Source organism: Onychomys torridus, chromosome 12 (assembly GCF_903995425.1).
Source record: "Onychomys torridus chromosome 12, mOncTor1.1, whole genome shotgun sequence".
Lineage (NCBI taxonomy): Eukaryota > Metazoa > Chordata > Mammalia > Rodentia > Cricetidae > Onychomys > Onychomys torridus.
Window position 1 is genome coordinate 2,278,916 of NC_050454.1, and position 13,673 is coordinate 2,292,588.

The following is a 13,673-nucleotide window of genomic DNA, read 5'->3' on the forward strand; positions in this document are numbered from 1 at the left end:
AAATTCAGTATTTAATTGTACTTTTTATTTTTCTATTCAGAACCAGGTTTTGCTTTTCAAATTTTTGAGGAGTCTTCTTGACCCAAGGTATGTTAAAAAACTTTGACTTTCATAATACACATGTAGAAGGATAGAAATAAAGAAACTGGAGTTAAGACACTGGCCCTTGGCATTCAAACAGTAAATGAGGTCTTTATTTTTAACATAAGAAGGAGTGATTATAATACAGAAATCTGAAAGCAGATGTGAGATAGTATTTTCCATTCGAACGTAAGCATATATGATGAGTTTTCTCTGGTGGAAATAAATAGTAAAGCCCTACATGTAGATTGTCCATTCAGGAAAGATCCTTTCTATCCTAGGTTTTCTTCTAGTCCTCATTCTGTGGTGTATGTGGGGGTAAACATCTAGTTCCTAGCCCATCTGTCAATTTATTCACCCTCACTTGATATGTTTAGTTTATATTAACTTCATGGTAGTGTAGGAAGGGTAGTTCAAATGTAATTTTCAGTTACTGCTCTAAAAATAACCAAGCCACAATGAGACAAATCTCAGGAGTTTGGAATTAGATGGAATTAGCATAGATATGTGAGTAAATCAGGTCCACATGTGGGATCCTGAAGTTAGACTGTGACTGGGTGGAGTGTGCTGGGAGTCGAGCGGAATGACAGGTAACACCCACTGAACAGCCGTCTTTGGTTGTGTGCTGGATTGATCAAGCACCGGAGTGAAAAAGTACTGTGCGCATGCCCCGTGCCTTTCTTCCTCCCCTCTTTTTCTTCTCTGGTCCTGGGGCAGTTTTGCTCCTAAGCTCTTCTCACCCCTACATATGTGATGTATGCAGCTGTCTTAATCTAGCACCCAGAAATAGGAGGAAAACATACAATATTTGTCTTTGAGACTTCATTTGCTTAATATGATGTTCTCCGGTTACATGACTTGTTCTTTGTGCTGAAAAAATAGTAGTATGTGTATAAACCACGCTTCCTTGTCCATTCCTCTGTGGATTGACACCTGGATTGGTTCCGTCGCAGAGCTGTTGTGAATGCGCTACAATAAACGTTAATGTGAAGTGTCTCTGATGTGTTGACTTGGAGCTGGGTCACATGGTGTCTGAGATAGGGTTCTACTGCTGTGATGCCAAAACACAAGTTGGGGAGATATGGTCTATTTGGCTTGTACTTCCATATTGCTGTTCATCACTGAAGGAAGTCAGGACAGGAACTCAAGCAGGGCAGGAACCTGGAGGCAGGAGCTGATGCAGGGGCCATGGAGGGGTGCTATTTACTGGCTGGCTCCTCTTGGCTTGCTCCTATAGACCCCAGGACCACCTGCCCAAGGATGACACCACCCACTATGAGCTGGGCCCTCCCCCATCAGCTAATGAAGAAAATGCCCTACCGGCTTGCCTACAGCCTGATCTTATGGAGGCTTCTTCTCAGTTGAGACTCCTCCCTCCCAGATGGCTTTAGCTTGCGTCAGGGTGACACAAAACTGTCCAGCACACATGGTTAGGGTATTTTTAATGCTTATGTGGCAGGACTAGTTTCTGCTCTCCTCAGTAGTGTGTGAGGCTTCTCTTACATCTTCATCCTTAACAGCACTGGCTGTTTCTTGCCACCCCAATAATTGCCTTTCTAATCAGGACAAGGCAGAATCTCAATTTAATTTTGTTTTTTTTTTTTTGTTTGTTTTGTTTTTTTTTGAGCTGAGGGTCTTGTGCTTGCTAGGCAAACACTCTACCACTAAGCTAAAGCCCCAACCCTCAATTTAATTTTTATTTACATTTCTGTTTCCATATGTTTATTTGTTCTTCATTTTGAATTCTTTGTACATTCTACTTACGACTCATCTGTCAGATGTGTAGCTAGCCGAGCTCTGCCTTTCTGTAGGCTGTCTCAATTTACTGTTCGTTTTGCTGTGCAAAGGCTTTTTAATTTCCGGAAATCTGTTTGTCTGTTGTGGAGCTGTTCCAGGTGACTGGAGCCCATTCAGGCGTTTTTCCTCCTCTTTCCACGCCGCCCCGCCCTTAGTCAGCCTTGACACTGCGGTCCTTTGGAGTTGGTTTTTATGCAGGGTGAATGAGAGCGGTCTAGTTTCATTCTTCTACATCCAGATTTCCAGCCTCATTTGTTGAGAGGTGTCTGCTGCAGTGTGATTTTGATGTGTTTGTCAAAGATGGGGGCTGTAGCTGTGTGGGTTTATATGTAGACCCTCCCCCATGCTGTGCCTTTCTGCTTACAGCAGCACCATGCTTTGTTTGCGACAGTGGTGATACAGCCAGAAACTGGACATGTTGAGAGCCCCTTTGTAGTCATTTCCCTCCAGATTTGTCTCTTGGTTATAGCCCTCCCGGCTTGTATGAGGTGGCATCTCAAAGTAGTTTTAATCTGCATTTCCCCAGTGGCTAAGAATGTTGAAGACTTTTTAGAATGTTTGCTACCCATTTATAGTTCTTTAGAGAACTATTTAGTTCATTGGCCCACTTACTGATTGGCAGTTTGCTTTTCTTAATTTTTGCAGTTTTAAAAGTATACATTCCAAGTATTAATCCTGCGTGATGTATAGCTGGGGAAGGTTTTCTCCCATCTCTAGGCTGTTTTTTCACCCACTGATGGTTTCCTTTGCTTTTTTATTTCATGTAAAAAAAAATTCTTGGCTGTACTATGTATCAAGATGTTTTCTTCCTTCGGTGCCATTGTTCTGGGCTTGAAATGAAGTTCTTTGATCCCCTTTGGATTTGTTCAGGGTGAGAGATACTGATCAGTTTCGGTTTTTTCTGTGGGGGTGGGGAGTTGGGGGGTGTCCATTTTTTGCCAGCACCATTTGGTAAATGGGAAGGCTTTTCTCCAGTGTATGTTTTTTGACACCTTTGTCAAAAGTGAAGTGTGCATACCTGTGCAGGTTTGTTTCTGGGCCCCTAATGTGTTCTGTTGGTCTGAATGTCTGTTTTCCTGCCAGTGCCATGCTGTGTGTGACACTGTAGCTCCGCAACATAGTTAGAGGTCGGGTACTGTGGGATCTTGGCAGTGCTCTTTCTGCTTAGGATTTCTTTGGGTATCCACAGTCTTTTGTGTTTCCATATGAATTTTAGAGTTTCTTCTGGTTCCGGAGGTCAGAGGAGTTTTGATGGAATTACATTGAATTTGCCGTGCTTTTGACAATGTAGTAATTTTTATAACATTAGTTCTATCAATCCAGGATGATGGAAGGTATATTATTAATCTTTTCTCTTTTGGTTATCTTGTCTAAAAGTTTGTTGATTTTTGTCTGTCTTTGTGGTGGATCAGCTCCCATTTTTACGACCAGGATTCTCTCGAGCAGGGAGAAGCTGGAAATATTTAGATAGAAAGAGATAACTAGCCAGGCGGTGGTGGTGCACTCAGGAGGCAGAGCCAGGCAGATCTTTGTGAGTTCGAGGTCAGCCTGGGCTACCAAGTGAGTTCCAAGAAAGGCACAAAGCTACACAGAGAAACCCTGTCTCGAAAAACAAACAAACAAACAAAAAACAAAAACAAACAAAAAAACAAAACAAAAATTGGTTTGATCCTCAGCTCAAAAAACAAAAAAAAGGATACCTACATGACAAGAGAAAAGACGGGAAGCCTCTGGAGGGCCTGGGTCAAAACCCATCAGCCCAGAACTTTATTCAAAAGGGCTTTTTATAACAATGCCAAGGGGTGAGGCAAAAAGACCTCCCCCTTGCTAGATACAGCCAAGTGTAGACACTTCCAAACACCTGGTACCCAGGCCTGTGGTCCAATCATCCTCTTATGCAGTCGTGCTGGGTACAGCCACTAGGAAACCTCGGTGGGCTCCAACATGTCTTAAGAAAACAAAACAACCAACTCTGTTTCATTGATTTTTTTTTTTTTTTTTGCCCTTTTACCCCCACTTACATTTCATAGGGCCTTAAGGTACATCATTAAGTTATTTGAGATCGCTCTTGTTACGAACTTCCTTATGACCAATACATTCTTTTAAAAATTGTTCTTTGACAATTTCATATATGCATACAATGTGTTTTTGTCATATCTACCCTGTCCAAATCTTTCCAGACCTTCTCTACCATGTACCCCTTCCTACCTCATGTTCCCTCTTGTTTTTCATTTTTCTTTTGTAAATGCTGAGTCCCAATTAATACTGCCTCCATGTGCATGGGTGTCAGGCCATCCATCCACTGGAGCATGGACAACACACCAGGGTCCACACCTTTGGAGAGAACTGATTCTCCTTCCCCCATCAGCCATCAGCTCCTCCACTGGGGGTGGGGCCACATAAGCCTGTCCCCATCTATGCTGAAGTGTTGGTTGGCTGGATCATGTGCAGATCTCGCCCAGGCAGTCAGAGCTGCCCTGAGATTCTGAGTACAGCAGTCCTGTCATGTCTGGAAGATAGTCTTTGCCTCCGTCTTTCCCTGACCTCTCTGGTTTTGCGATCTTTCTGCTCCCCTCTGAGAGTTTCCCTGAGCCATTGGGTGTGGTGCACTGGGTAGTCATTCATTCTCTGCTCTCTGATCAGTTGTGAGCCTCTGTATTCACCACCATCCAAACAAAAAAGCTCCTCTGCTGAAGGCCAAGAGCTGCCTTAGTCTGTGGGCACAAGCTTAAGTATTTAGAAGGCAGTTTGATGCCATGTCCATTAGCAAAATAGTAGTTTTTCCTGTAGGGCCTATGACATCAGCTACCGGCAGCTGGCCAGTAATGAGCTCCCTTTGGTGCAATAGGCATTAAATCCACTCTAAAAGCAGGTGCTTACCCTGTAACCACTACTGTACCAATAGGCATTATTTTACCATAATGGTCAGTCATTATTGTAGCCCCAAGTATTCAGTTCTGGGTAAGACCATTTGTGCCTTCTCTTCCCAGTGATGTGCATAGCACCTTCTGGAACTGTGAAAGCTAGCCAGCAAGGAAGCTTCCAGATCAGTACCAGCTTGATTTCTCACTGTGAGCCAGTGTGTGCTAGCAGTCTTCAGCAGACTGATAGGGTTTTCCAGATATTTTCCCAAGTGCCTCTTGACCTCAACGGTGAGAAGCCAACAGTCTGGACTGGTCTCATTCGTCTCTGGTGACTAGCCAACCATTGCATGTTATCCTTTTTAATGCTTCTTATAGGTTTGGAGGCAGTTCCCCTCTGCTGTTTGCAGGTTACCTGGGATAAAGTGGAAATTTAATTCAGAGAAAGGACATGGAAACAAAGAGGGACATCACAGCACAGAGGCCAGTGACAGTAGTGTGGTTACTCACATGCTCAATGCCTTATAGAAACATACATACACCGTTCAAAGTAAGGAAGGAGAGAGTGAGAAAATGCAGACGGTTTTTAGGGAGATGCTAAGTTATTGGGGAACTCAATGGGGTTCGAGATTGTCTAATGATCTCAGACACATCTTGGTCTTTAGAGTGGATGGTGTTTATTATAGAGCCAAATGGGGCAGCAGTGTGTGACAAGCATCTGTCCAGTCTGTGGACGACTGCACTGTCTCTTCCTCTGAGGAGTTCAGCTAATGAGGAGGACTCGGGGTGGACTGGAAGGAATTGTTTCCTCCTTAGTGACCCTGCACTCAATGAGGAGGAAAGGGTGCACTAGCCATGGTGTCAGCGCTTCAGAGGACCTGCCTTTGGAGGGTGTTCTCAGAAGCCTGCCACGGTGCCTGCTGACTGACCTACAGATTTACTAGGAAATCTGAAGTACAGTCGGAAATGCCAGGAAACAAAAGCGCTTCACAGATAGGCAGATCGGCCCTCCCTGCAGCTCAGGAAGCCAAGTCTACGATGTTTTTGCCTTTGTTTCTTCCTTTTCTGTTCTTCTGAAAACTTCCAGCTCTCCCATCCCTCCATGCAAATGCCTGTCTATGCAAGCATTCTGGAGAGCAGGGAAAATCAAACCCTTTGAGAGATGAGGGTGGTCTGCCTGCTTGTATGTACCACAATATAATGGCCTTTGGCCCAAGGTAATTGGATCCATGTGTATATGTATGTGTGTATGTATATATGTGTGTTTGCATGTATATGTGTGTATGTCTTATGCATATTTGACTTAACACTACTTTGAGCTGTTTTTAATTGGTGTATTCTGTAAACAGCACTTTTTATTTTCAAGGCAAAGTTTTTCTGTGTAGCCCTGGCTGTCCTGGAACTCACTCTGAGACCTGTCTGGCCTCAAACTCACAGAGATCCTCTCGCCTCTGCATCCAGAATGCTGGGAGTAAAGGTGTGTGCCACCACACCCAGCTGTAAACAGTATTTTTAAAGGAACACATTATCTAGCTGAATTTTTAGGTCTTTTTTCTTTACCCAAATCCTTTAAATTATCTTTATTATGTAATAACTTTGTCTAGACTTAAATGACCCACAGAGATACTAGTGTCACGTGGTATCTGGAAAGATTCAATAGTTGGAGGGATTAACCCTCCACAAACAGGTACTTTTCTGTATGGAGGCATCCACTTGGGAGAGAAGGGATCTGCATCCTCTTCCTTTTCTTTCCCCTGCCAACCACTGCCCAGGGCCTGTCCCACACTGACTCCTGATGACCACTAGCCCTGCAGGATCCTTGCTGACTGGCATCTGTGCAGAGGGCATGCTTGATGGATGCCTCAAAAGGACACTGGTGGCCTTTGTGAGGGCATGAGCTGTGAAGAGTCTAGAGAATGTGCAAGTGAATTTATATTCAGAGCTCTTCCCTAGTGTGGTTTTCCACTGAATGTTGATTTGGCTTTTGTTAGCAATATCTTGGAGGGCTCTGAAGTATATAATAGGGCTTTTCTTGTGGGAAAACTCACACATCAAATGGCATGTTGTATTTCTAAGTCTTCAATCAAGATAAAGCAAAGAGTGAACATGAGTAACTTTGCCAAGAAGCAAAATATAGATTATGGAAATGGTTCTGGGTTGTCACTGGATCTGTCAGTATTTCTGTGGACATCTTTGAAGAGACATCTTAAAATACCAAATCTCAGTGTTGAAATGGGGGCACCTCAAAATTAAAAATTAGAACATGATAGATGCTCTTGAACTTTTCCATATAAAAATACAGCGCTCAGCTGGGCAGTGGTGGTGTATGCCTTTAATCCCAGCACTCGGGAGGCAAAGGCAGGCGGATCTCTGTGATTCAAGGCCAGCCTGGTCTACAGAGTGAAATCCAGGAAAGGCGCAAAGCTACACAGAGAAACCCTATCTTGAAAAAAACAACAAAAAACCCATCATTCTTGTGTGAGTCCCCAGTGGGAAATATGTTTGTCAGCATGGTCAACCTTGTCTCCCCTTGGCTAGTATATTGCCCAAAGTCCAGCTTCCACATTTTAGATTGTAATATCATCTCCTTGCCTCTCTCTCCTCATCCCCCTCTACCATGTGTGTAACCTATACACATTTATTTCTTTATTCAGTACTTACAGGGATATTGCTGTGGTTACTCTTTTTCTAGCTCAGACCTTTCCTTCACTTTGTTTTTTAGCAAATGGCTTTAATGACTTATTAAATCATTTAATAATTTTAGCTGAAGCCTGCTGAGCTTAGTGATTGTCATGGGAGACCAGCTGGATAGGACAACAGAGCACTGCCATCAGAGAACCCCCTTTCTACCAGAAGGCCCAGGCTGATATGCAGACAGTTATCCTGGGCTTCGGCAGGATCCTCCAAGATGATCTAGTTCCACTTTCTGACCGTCCATCTTCTTAGTTATCCCACACAGAATCAGACAGTCCTTAGAATCTACAAAGCCAGCCGTGATGGTACCTATGTGTAGTGTGGGCTGCTTTGAGGGCCAGGGCAGGAGGCTCACTTGAGCCCATAAATTTGAGACCAGCCTGGGCAACCTGGTAAGAGACCATATCAAAATAAGCAGTTGAAATCTATAAACTCCCCTCTCCCACGTTCCTTAGGTATGAGATGCTTGTGTACACACCCTCATCTCTTGCATCCAGCCTGTTTCCACCTCAGTGAGCAAAGCATGCACTTCTCACCCTCCTTTCTTAAAGTTCTGTTTGTTCCCATCACCCCCAGCAAATCCAGCTTTCGTTGAAAGGACCTGGCCCATCTGTCCAGCTTCACGGGCTTCCTTCCTCCTGTTCCTGCTGTCTCTTTACCTCTGAGCAGTTCTGGGCAGCTCAGAGGGTGCACTGCCGTTTCCATCCCTCCCTTTGTGTGTCTGTCCTCCTTCCACACTGCTGTCTTGAGCACAACTCACCTACGTGTAGGGCAAGGCTATAAAGCAACACAGGTGCTTTGATTTGATTCTGTTTTAGAGACTATTTAAGGAATGATTGATAGAAAGGTAACCATCTTAGCATCGTAATAGAAAAAGCTATTCTAAGAAGAAAATAGGGAAGATGGACATTTAAACACTTGTGAGTCTAATTGAATCCAAATCAGCAAGCATGACAACATGAATGAAGAGTGGAGGCCGAGAAAAATGTGCATTAGCAGTGCACACTGATAGAGAAGAACATGGGTGTGGCCAGCCACATGGTGTCTGTCCTATAGAGGAGGACATGGGCGTGCCCAGCCACATTCTGTCTGTCCTACAGAGAACATGGGCGTGGCCAGCCAAATGCTGTCTGTTCTATAGAGCAGGACATGGGCGTGGCCAGCCAATGCTGTCTGTCCTATAGAGACACCCGCCCTCTGCCCTGGTGAGTTAAGTGAAAGGCAGAAGAAGCTTGCTTGGCGCCCTTGGAGGTTTTGCCCTTGGTGCTGCACACTTCTGACACAGTGACAGCTGGCATGTTAGTGCCACAACTGAAGTTCCATAAATTTTGCCACTTTTAGCCTTCTTTGCAAATACTCACGTTTCTCCACTTTGCAATAAAAGGCTCATTAAAACTCTACTCTTCTGTGAGTAGAGCTTGCGTTCGTCGCCCTTGATTCTCTTCTGCCCGTCTGACACTATTCTCTGCCTTCCCTGATTTTAACTGGATAGTTTTTGTGAGTTCATTAAAAAGCAAGCAAACAAAAACAAAACAACAACGAAAACTGGAGGTGTGAGGTGGCTTCATGAGTGACTGACAACCTGAGAACTCACACGGGAGGAGTGATTCCCACACTTGTCCTCTGGCCATCATGTGTGCACTTTATCCCCAAACACACACACACACACACACACACACACACACACACACACACACCCCTAAATAAGTGTAAAATACTATTTAAAACAGAAAAACCCTCTCCAGTGGCTGCCCTTTATTTAGGCAGATCTGTTTACAGTGATTACAGCTCGGTGAGAGCCTGTGGGCATCAGGAGTCTGCCCGCTCCCTCCTGCGAACCCCGTCCACGCTGTGCTGTGCTCTCCTGAGCCGGGTGCTGTCTGAGCGGATGTGTCCTGTCTCAGTGCTCTGTCTGTGTAGATGCAGGCTCTGACTTATGTCTTCCCCCACGTTCTGAAGAGCTACTTTCTTGTAAAGCAGATGTCAGCAACATTCCCACAGTCTTTCAATGTCTGAGAAAATATTTCCCTTTCAACCTTTTGGAGCTAATTTTGCTGAATTACAGAATTTTCCGTTGCTGGTTTTGCTCTTCCCTTTGACATTTTAAACGCTGCTCTTGCGTCCGTTGGTCCGAGGTGTCTGAAGAGGTCTAACGAGCTCCCGCCTCTGCTCTCTCCACCTGTATAGCTAATGTTTCCCCTCTGGCCTCCCCTCCACTAGGTGGAGCTCCTCTGTGTGGGTTTTTTGTTTGCTTGTTTTGCTTTTTAAGTGTTTATTTTCTTGGTATTCTTTACTCTTCTCAGATCTGTGGTTCAGATTCAGTTGCTATTTATTTCTTTTCCTACATTCTTCTTCCTTCTCGAAGTTCCATTATGTAGAGTTATCCTTTGGGGCCTTACTCTAGTTCTTGGATATTCTGGTCTACTTTTTCTTTGTTTGCTTTCCAGTTTGGGACATGTCTGTGGACATCAAGAGACGCTCCCAGACTCAGCCCTCTGCTGTGGCTGAGCTGTTGATAAGCACATCAAAGCTTTCTTCACTTCTGTATTACTTTTGTCCTTTCTAGGTTTTCATTGTGTCTTCGAGTCTGTGTCCATCTGCTTCCTGATTCTCTTCTTGCTTGCCTGCTTTTCCTCTCGAAGCTCTTGGTGTGCTAGTTCTTACACATCCCAGTCCCTCTGCTGTCTCTGTCTGCTGTTGCTTGCTGTCTCGTGTCAAACCACACTGTCTTGTCTCCTCGAAAGTCTTGTAATTTTGGGATGAACGCTAGCCATCTCTGTGTAAAAGAAACCAGAGTAAATAGACCTTTGTATTTAACATTCATCTGGCTAAGGGTCTATTTATTGGTTGCTGTAGCTGTGATGTCTGAGGCTGGAATTTCCTCTTCTCCCTTCCCTTTGGGTTTCCATAGAAGCTACTTCTCGAGGAAAGTCTGAGATGCTCGTCTCCACCAGCGTCCTTCATTTGGCTTTTAGCCGGTGAGCTCCTGTCCCTCATTTCACAGAGTGTCAGCCTTTCCCTCGCAGCAGCCCCGTACCTGAGGCAGGAAGGCTGGCATTGGCCTCTGTGCTTCTCCAGCTCAGTTAGCCTGTGAAGCCCCAGGCTGTGGGCCCCTGCTGAGCAGGTGCACTCCTTTCCTAGCAGTGCTAGTGAATCAGGAACTCAGGCTGCAGAAGCTCCCTGTCTCCTCACAGCTCTGGAGGCAGGGCTGGCAGGGTTGCTCCCTCCTGAGGGCACAAGGCCTTCTCTCCCTCCCCCATCTCTGATAGACCGCGGCAGCCTGGCATTCCTGGACTTAGAAACTTCATTTTCACAGCGGTCCCCGCGCATGTCTGTGTCTAGGTTTTCTCATGGGAAATCCATCCAGTCAGAGGTGCATTGGCCCCCCTGTAACCAGAGTCAGCTCATTATGTCTGCCAAGACTGTATTTCCAAATGCCACAGTCCGGGTCATTAGGACTCACAGGTCAGCAACGACGTGCATGTGATGTAGTCCTGTCCATCATGGCGGCCTATTGAGAAGAGCGAACTGCCATGTGTATTTTGAGGTGTCTGCTCCTCTCCTCCTCCTGGTGGACAGGTGGGGCATTTTCAGTGTCCTTCATCGTGAGACCAATGGGTCTCCTGCAGGGGAACTCCAAAGCCCAGAGTCTGCTTCCAGCTTCTGCTACAGGGATTGTCTGTTCCCGCCTGTCTTTCCAGCTTGCGTTGCCTTAAGTCTTGTGTGGAACTAAGAATCGTTGTTTTCGTGTGTGAGCACAATGTGGCTTCCAGTCTTCTTACAGAGCAGGTCAGAAGCTGGGAGTGTGTGCAGCTTCATGTGCTCACGGTGATGGCATAGGTCTGGGAAGTGTTTGAAGTGTCTGTATGGTGGTGTCACAAAACTACCTCTGGTCTGTCTCATGGGAGGGGGAGGGGCATCAGGCATCTCCCCTGAGCCTGGAAGTATTCCAGCAGAGATTGCTGAGTTGCGTCTCTCCAGGCTTCAGATTGGGTCAGACAGTGCTTGCTAATAAGAAAGACAGCTGACGGATTCTGGTGATGGGTAAGAACTGCGCATTCAGAAGAATATAGGCACAAGGATGGTTGCATAGTGATGAGGATGATTGCAGAGTTTGTACCATAATTAATGGTACTTTGGAATGATTGTTCTAGTCACCTGTGAGTATTTTGTGTGTTTCCCCACCCATGACCTCAGTACTCAGGAGGCAGAGACAAGGTAATCTGTAGGGCAAGCTCGTTACCAAGACTAGTTGGAATTGCTGAGTTCAAGATTCATTGCAAGATCTTGCCTTGATAAATAAAGTGGAGAGAAAATGAGGCAGACATCTGATGTCAACTTCAGGCCTTTGTGTGTGTGTGCACGCACACACACACACACACACACACACACACACACACACACACACATTCCACACGTGTATTTTCTCACAGGCAGACAGGCACTACACACATAACAATCTGAAGGAATTAGGAAATCTGACACTTGATTAGTCAAACTAAGGAAACAGGAAGTGACCAAATCTCAGGTCTGCTGCTACCTCAGTAACGTATAGCGGAGTATTGGCTGTCAGACAGAATGATGTGCCTCTTTGCTTTGGCCTCTGCCACATTAGAACAAACAAACAAATAAAACTTGTGGGATTGCAGCTGTTCCTATCTGGGGGACTCCAGACAGCTAGTCACAGGGTGAGGAGTCATTATGGACAGCAAGGGAGGACTCAGTACCACTGATCCCTCCTTGCCAGGGTTCCATCTGTGTCAGTTCTTCTGAGGAAGGAAGGGCTTATGTCCTCACAGTTGGACAGTACAGCCCTGGCAGGGAAAGTGGAGCACTGGAGCTTGAGGTATCCCGTGGGATCACATAGCACCTGCAGTCTGGAAACAGACAGATGGATGCTGGTGACCTGCTTGCTTTCTCCTTCTTTCTCAGTTTAGGACTTCAGCACACAGAATGGCTGCCCACAATTCAGATGAGTTGTCACGCCTCAGTTAACTCCATGCTGAGACTTCCATACAGGTCCCCAGAGACTTGTCTCCAGAGTGTCTCTTGAGCTTGTCAAGCTGGCGGTGTTGACTATCACACTACCTGAGCCAGTTGATTGTGGAGTTTTGTGCAGTATAGTATTTATTATTCTACACGGTCGCCTGCTTTGATGGCCCAGGACTAGCTGTGGGATTTCTAACATGGAGTGTGTGTTGTTGCTTTTTTTCTTTTACTCTAGCCAAAATGTTGCTGGTTGTTCTTGTTCTTTTGGGGGACCACCACTCAGCTCCCAAATTAATCACACATGGAGGCTTATGCTTACTTACAGATGCCTGGCCTTAGCATAGCTTGTTTCTAGCCAGCCTTTCTTAAATTTTAAATTATCCCATCTGTCTTTGGCCTTGGGGCTTTCATCTTTCTCTATTCCTGTAGATGTAACCGGCTTGTTAAATAAACACAGAACCAATTGCAGAGTTAAAAACCATGAGGTCAGAGCAAGGGCGGAAAACCTTATTACCCTTCACTGCTCCTGCTGTCCTTCCTCTCACGTTGGGCGCCATTTGTAGCTGGAGTATTCCTGCCTGGCCCAGAGTCAGGACAGATCTCTCTCACCCGCCAGGCCCATAGACGCTCGGACCCAACCAAGTAAACACACAGAAACTTATATTGCTTACAAACTGTATGGCTGTGACAGGCTTCTTGTTATCGACTTCTTCTATCTTAAATTAACCCATTTCTATTAATCTATACTTTGTCACATGGCTTGTGGCTTACCGGTGTCTTTACATGTTGCTTTTCATGGCAGCGGCTGGCAGCGTCTCCTCCCAGCCTTCCTGTTTCCAGGCTTCTCCTCTTCTTTGTCCCGCCTACCCCATCCTTCCTGCCTGGCTACTGGCCAATCAGCACTTTATTTATACAGAGCGATATCCACAGCATATTCCTGTGTACCTTTCTGCCTTTCTTACTCCTTGTCTGGCTGGGTAGCTGGCTGGGTAGCTGGTTGGGTGGCTGGTTGGGTGGCTGGCTGGGTAGCTGGCTGGGTGGCTGGCTGGGTAGCTGGCTGGGTAGCTGGCTGGGTGGCTGGCTGGGTGGCTGGCTGGGTAGCTGGCTGGGTAGCTGGCCCCTGGAGTCCTCCTCCTCCTTTGGCTACTTCTTCTGCCTTCCAGATTTCTCCTTGTATTTCTTCTCTCTGTCTGCTAACCCTGCCTGCCCTTTCTCCTGCCTTGCTATTGGCCATCAGTTCTTTATTAGACC

General features: G+C 45.7%; 1 protein-coding gene across 1 annotated transcript in view; it reads left to right on the forward strand.

The window, feature by feature from the left end:
• Nucleotides 1-13,673, forward strand: part of Vps8 (VPS8 subunit of CORVET complex) — a 203,649-nt gene that overhangs the window by 109,262 nt on the left and 80,714 nt on the right. Inside the window, exon 34 of the mRNA XM_036204062.1 lies at nucleotides 41-87. Within this exon, the coding sequence (XP_036059955.1) occupies nucleotides 41-87 (47 nt within the window). The remainder of the gene's footprint in view (nucleotides 1-40; nucleotides 88-13,673) is intronic.